Source organism: Bidens hawaiensis, unplaced genomic scaffold (genome assembly GCF_021521415.1).
Source record: "Bidens hawaiensis isolate Kalapana, Puna unplaced genomic scaffold, B.hawaiensis_p1.1 tig00045353_1, whole genome shotgun sequence".
NCBI lineage: Eukaryota > Viridiplantae > Streptophyta > Magnoliopsida > Asterales > Asteraceae > Bidens > Bidens hawaiensis.
Genome location: NW_027498061.1, coordinates 65,918 through 72,141, shown reverse-complemented (window position 1 = coordinate 72,141; position 6,224 = coordinate 65,918). Strand labels below are relative to the sequence as shown.

Below are 6,224 nucleotides of genomic sequence, written 5' to 3'. Positions count from 1 at the left end.
CACAACATCAACGCTCACTCGAGGGGGAAATGGAGTATGAGGCGGGCTTGTATGAAGACGAGGTCAATCAAGGACACACTCAACCAATGACCGATGAAGAAGCCGCGTACGACGATTACCTAAGGAATAGCTCGGGATCGGGTAGCGAAGAAAATTAGTTAAAGAAACAGCAAACATGGAGGCAAATAATGAGTAAGAAACAGCAAGTTGTTCATGTAATCGTGTCTAAGCATTCTTTAATGTTTGTATTTTTGAGTTACGAATATGCGATAACGATTTAATGTTTGTATTTTTAATATAAAAACTATAAATGAAAGTTATGTGTTTTTAATCTTCCAAGCAAAGAACCCTAACAACGAAAGCAAAGAATGGCTTCGGTCTTCCAAACTAAACCCTAAACCCTAAACCCAAAAAAAAAAAAAAAAAAAAAAAAAAAAAAAAACCGGTTAATAAAAAAAACCGGTTTCTAAACCGGTCCTAACCGGTTAGACCGGTTAGGGTTTTCAGATACAAAAACCGGTTATTAACCGGTCCGGTTATTAACCGAACCGGTTTTTTTCCGGGCCAAAAAAAACCGGTCCGGTTAATAACCGAACCGGTTTTTAAAAAAAAACCGATTTGTGCACCTCTAATTGTGACCTCCACTAATAAATTCCTCTTCTTTCCATATATACCACTTTATAATGTATATCTTTATTATTTGTTTTAGTTGGATTTCAACATCAACTTTTGCTTTGCTAAAATAATGATCAACAATTTTATTAATTTTATTTTTGACTATTTCAACTTTCAACACAGATTTTTTATATATTTAAATAATTATGCTTAAAATAATTACTGAGATTAAAGATAGCTTGGTTATATTGACTTGAATATTATGTATTAAACTACAAAATGATCCTCATCTAGCCCCACTCCTAAGATGAACCATGGACCGTGGTGTTGACTCAAAAATGTTGGTCTCCACTTTATATCATGTTCATGTGGTTGAATGCAACGTTCCAAATCTTCATGTAGCCATGTGGTCTGATCTTGTTTTTTGTCACCCTTCTACTTATCATGACATTATTCCCTTGTTGCCTTTGTCTACATGATATTTTATAGATACATACATATAACTTTCCTACACATAATTGACAAGTGTATTTTTTGTAGCCAAATAAATGTTTTGGGTTTGGGACCAAATTAAAGTTGATGTGTACCCATCTCCATAATTGAAATGCAAAGATTTTGCAAATGTGACTATATACTTTGCGTAACAGATAGTGTTCAAGAAAATATCGACTTTACCATTATAATGTAGTCGATATGCCTTACATAATAGATATTAATATGCCTTGCATAATAGATATTGTTCAAGAAAATATAGACTTTACTATTGCATGTAGGCCAAATGCTTTGTTAAGAATGAGGACATGAAATGAGACTCTCATCTCTAGTTGGTTTATGCATGACATATCACATATAGAAACTAAACTGAAAATCAGGCTAAGCTGGCCTCGTAAGCAATGCTTTGATGACCGAACTAGATTGGAAGCCATACTCTCTGTTGGTTTTAACCTAATCGTTTTTGGACTAGAGAGTCGGGCGTGTGGACAAGAAAAGTAGCATGGTTAGCTGGTTGGATCAAAATATTTTATTTTATTTTTTTATTATAATTTATTATCAAATATATAATCAGGTTCCGTGACTAATTCTGATTCGGCTGGTGGGTTAAACATGAATTTAGCTATAACTTTTTTAGGTTTGTGACTTGTGAGATTCGAAACCTTGACCGCTTGGTTAAAAGCTTATATTTTTTGTACTATCATTTTTTTTTTAGTTTTACCATACTCGTATTTTATTTAGTTATAAAACGAAAAAGGATAACAAAACATGTGAGACTTTTTACACTTTTTATTTTAGAATTTCATCTCTAGTTTACTTTTAGTATGTTTATATTTGATATATATTTAAATTAAATTAAATATGATGTCAAATGACGTGTAAAGCAGGACCTAATATATCACTTCTCCGGTTCTCCCAGCCTGTCAAAGCATCTTAACTTAGGCTGAGGGGTGTGGGGCGCAATCCTGGGCGCGAGAGCCCCTCTGCTCGCGCCTCGGGGCGCTAACCCCACACTACCGGGGTGCGAGCCGGGGCGCGAGCGGGGCGCGAGCGCGGAAATCCAGGCAGGCGTGAGTGTGGTCGCGGGAAAAGAGAGAGGAAAAGCTGGTGGGCCCACCCAAAAGAGCCGTTGAGCTCCGTTTTTTTTTTAAAAAACCTTTAAAAACTCCTATATAATACCCCAAAATCAACTCATTTCAACCATATCAAAACACAACTTCAATCTCCAAACTCATATATAATATCCCAAACTCCTATATAATACCCAAAAATGTCTGGAAATTGGTACCCAAACCTAGATTCAGATTATAGTTACGACGATTTATGGTCGTCACCAGACCAATCGATGTTTTATTCGGGGCCGCAAGAAACATCCGGCTTTCAACCATCCAACATACAACCGTCTCCTAACTTTGTTGTTCCAGAGACACAAGAATCACACGGTGATGCTACGGGAGCAAGAAGACGCGTCCACCGGAAAAAACAACTTGCAACGGACGGGCCGGGACCGGCTTCGACTCCGAGGACGAAACGGAAAACCACTCCGTGGTCATCGGATGAGAAGGAAGCCTTGTGTCGGGCTTGGATAGTCATTTCTGAGGATCGGCGTTGCGGTAATTGTTTTAACGTTTTTAAAAATGATTTTTAATAAAAAAGTTAAATAAAAAAGTTAACTGGAAATCTAATTTAATTATTCATTTTGCAGCCGACTACCAAAAAAGCAAGGTTTTTTGGACAAAGGTTAGGGAGACGTTCTATACGCTCGTTGGGAGTACAGAGCGAAACGCCGATATGATTTGGGTCGGTGGTCCGAAATCAGAAAATTTGTCGGCTTGTTTACTAATCTTTTCAACAGGAATGCCGGTCGTATGAGACCAAGTGGCAGTGATGATTTGGCGGTTTACAATTTCACTGTCGAAGAGTGGAGGCATGAGTGTTTGCGGAGGTATGGGACGGTGAAGACGTGGGACGATTTAAAGTTGTGGGAGAGGTTGAAAAGGTGTTCCAAGTGGGTTGAGCTTGTGGCGCCGGACCATGATGCGGAAGTAGGGCCGAAACGGACTAAAACTAGTTCGTCTGGAGCGTATAGCACTTCCGCCGGGTCGGATTGCCGCGTTGGATTCGACCTAAACATTGCGGGGGAGGAAACGTCTTCACCGCCGAGGAGGCGGCCATTGGGACGGGACGCCAAGGGGAAAAAAACCGGCTGAGGGGGGAGCCGTAAACATCGTCGATCTTGTTGAATCCCTCAATAAATTCAACAAAACCATGGAGGTGGTCTCTAATGACAAAAAGGAAAAAAGTCGAATGAGAGATTTGGACTTCCTTACAAGAGACTTCAGTAACCTAAATCCGGTCGATCAAATGCTGATGGAAAAGCAAAAGGAACGTATCCGAAAGAGGTTGATCGAAGAAGACCAAGCCGAAGAATAAGAATAATGTTTTTTTTAGTACTTTAATTTTTATTTTATTTTTAGATATTAATGTGTTTTTTTAATTAATGTGTGTTTTTTTAAATAATTTATGAGTTTTTTTAATAATACGTTTTTTTAATACATTTATAAAAAAATAAAAAAAAAATCCGCTGGAGCCCCTCCACACCAGGGCCAGGGGCTCCAGCGGGGGCTCCAATATCCACCTTATCCAGTTTCTCTCTCTGCCACACGTCACAATATTATTGGCTGCAGCCCCAACTCGCGCCCCCGTTAGAGCCCCCCACACCCCTCAGCCTTATATACATCTTCCCAATTAATTTATTAGCTGCTTTAATTTAATAATTAAAATATACTTATAATTTAATTACATATAGAATACTATAATTTTTTATAATTTCAATTTAGTTGAACCCATTTGATGGCTGCCTTGTTTTCTACTATTTCAAGTTTTATGAATCATGAAACTTCCTTGACTTTTTTTGACTAGTTTGAACACAATGGATACAAATGTTAAAATCTAAGTATGTAATTTACTAATTAATAGCCACGGGTTTCCTTAGTTCTGGGTCTCCTCCTAGGTGGAAGGGCCAGCTCTTCACGTTATGTTATTCAGATGGAGGGTGATCTATTTGGCAGAGTTATCCCGGTGTCCATGCATTAATGATAATTATAAGAATACTTGGGTCGATTTAATAAAAAAATGATTTTTATACAAAGCGTAAGAATAATTTTGACACGACTTATCATTTATGTTATGGTGATGGCATATGCCTCTTTTAATTTTTATTGAAAATTTTGGAAATCAAATATACTCAATTAGTAAAAGAGTTAATCTCAATTGTATATACAAATTATATATTCATGTTTGGTAGGTACATCCACCTAAATCATAAATTAATCACCAAAAAGCAAGCAAAATTTGTATGATTTACAACCAATCAAGATCCACAATCAAAGCTTGTAAATTTCATGTTATAGTTGACCATGGATCAACCCATGAACCATAATAATCGCCATGATCAATGATTGATCTATATTGGGTTCCACTGTTAGCACAAAAACATCCTTTCCAAGATCCACACCCGAAGCCGTTTGCTTTCGTTTAATCTCCGCAACCAAGCTACCATCTTGATCAAGATTCACAATCTTGAACCCTAATTTCCCTCCAACAATCTTGTAACCACTTTGAGAAAACCCTAAATCTACATGTATCGTTTGGCGTTTCCTTGTAACACGAAACCATCGTTGTTTCTTCGAAAAATCCCACTTGTATCCATCCCAACATCCGAATATTCGTAATTTCTGTATCAAGATATTCAAAAATAGAATCGGTTATAATAAAAACGGCTGACTTTGACATGATGCATACAACATGTTACATACCTTTTGTTGTATTCTGAAAAGTACGTTGCCTCGAATATCCATCAAGTAGACTTGTGAGCTGCATTTCTTGTCGTAATTATCAACCCGAAACACGATTTCTCCATTTGAGTTGTATGTGGTGCATCCATGGCTGTTGTACACTAGAGACTTCATCCATATTGTGAAACATTCTTGTTTTGAGCTTACGTATGGTGATGATGAATTAGATGATGATGGAGTTTGAGGATAAACCTTGGCCATTGTAGGGAGGAAAGTAAGTTATGTTAGAAGATGGATGTTCTATATATATATATATGCATACACCCATGTGTTGTCAAGAAAAACAACCATCCAATATTTGTTTGGCACATATTTTATGTTTATTTAATTGAACTTTTTTTAATTGATAAAGCTAAAAGTATATGTGCAGCAATACCATATATTTTTAATACTTTACAAATTAGGCATTTGTCTTCCATGAATTGTGATGCTTTCTAAGTTGTGATAGAGAAAGAGGTAAATTTAAATCAAAATTGTGGGAAGAGAATGGTGTGCAACTTTTTCATACTTTAACTTATAGTAGACATGTACCTATTTCTCTCCATGATTTATAAACATGTGTTTATGCATGCATGCACACTTTATTTGTTTTTATACGTGGAGTATACTGGTAACGATACCGAAATTCACAAACAATAGGTAGCGTGCCCAAGACAAAAACTCAGTAAAATACCGATATCGTATCATACCGATCCTGAGACTTTAAAATGTGAGTATTGAATTAGCAGCGACGATACCTAATTTGATACCTGTACCTGTAACCGGTACCATTTGTCTATCCCTATTGATTTGATCAATAAAATTTAGTATCTAACTACCAACCACATAATAACTTTTAGAGAACTACACCATATATATTATTATTATATTCTCGAAAGCAAAAAAGAAATATTACAATTAGAATGAATATTATATAAGAATGGGAAAATACTGGTAACGGTACAAAGTTTGGAAATAGGGCATCATGTGGGGTACAAATTGTTGGCTGTTTCAGGGTTACACTTAGACATGGCCCATCAACCAACCTTGTTGGCTTCACTCATCCTTCAACATGTCGAAACTAAAGGGATTCATACAATGCATTTGTATTAAGTTGCCACGACAATATAAACACAGCATAAATTACAAGGGTGATTTTGTGGTTACTTGAGTTTTTAAAAGTTAGGACCGGAGGCGGATATGCAATTTTGGCTTACTACTTTAATCATTATAAAACTGTTGCTCCATTTAATTATTTATAACAATGAATTTATATCAAAG

General features: G+C 36.5%; 1 protein-coding gene across 1 annotated transcript; it reads right to left on the bottom strand.

Annotated features, from left to right (window-relative positions):
• Nucleotides 1–4,408: 4,408 nt before the first annotated feature.
• Nucleotides 4,409–5,356, bottom strand: LOC143595591 (protein LURP-one-related 11-like). Its single transcript, XM_077074571.1, has 2 exons — nucleotides 4,926–5,356; nucleotides 4,409–4,844 (listed from the first exon to the last, which is right to left on the bottom strand). Exons 1-2 carry the CDS (start codon nucleotides 5,163–5,165, stop codon nucleotides 4,515–4,517), a joined length of 570 nt encoding a protein of 189 aa, XP_076930686.1. The 5' UTR covers nucleotides 5,166–5,356; the 3' UTR covers nucleotides 4,409–4,514.
• Nucleotides 5,357–6,224: the final 868 nt, after the last annotated feature.

Excerpts from the sequence above, each read along its gene's own strand:
- LOC143595591 (XM_077074571.1), bottom strand. The coding sequence starts at position 5,165 with ATGGCCAAGGTTTATCCTCAAACTCCATCATCATCTAATTCATCATCA. Across the intron at positions 4,845-4,925 it reads TTTTCAGAATACAACAAAAG|AAATTACGAATATTCGGATG; the intron begins GTATGTAACATG and ends ATCTTGATACAG.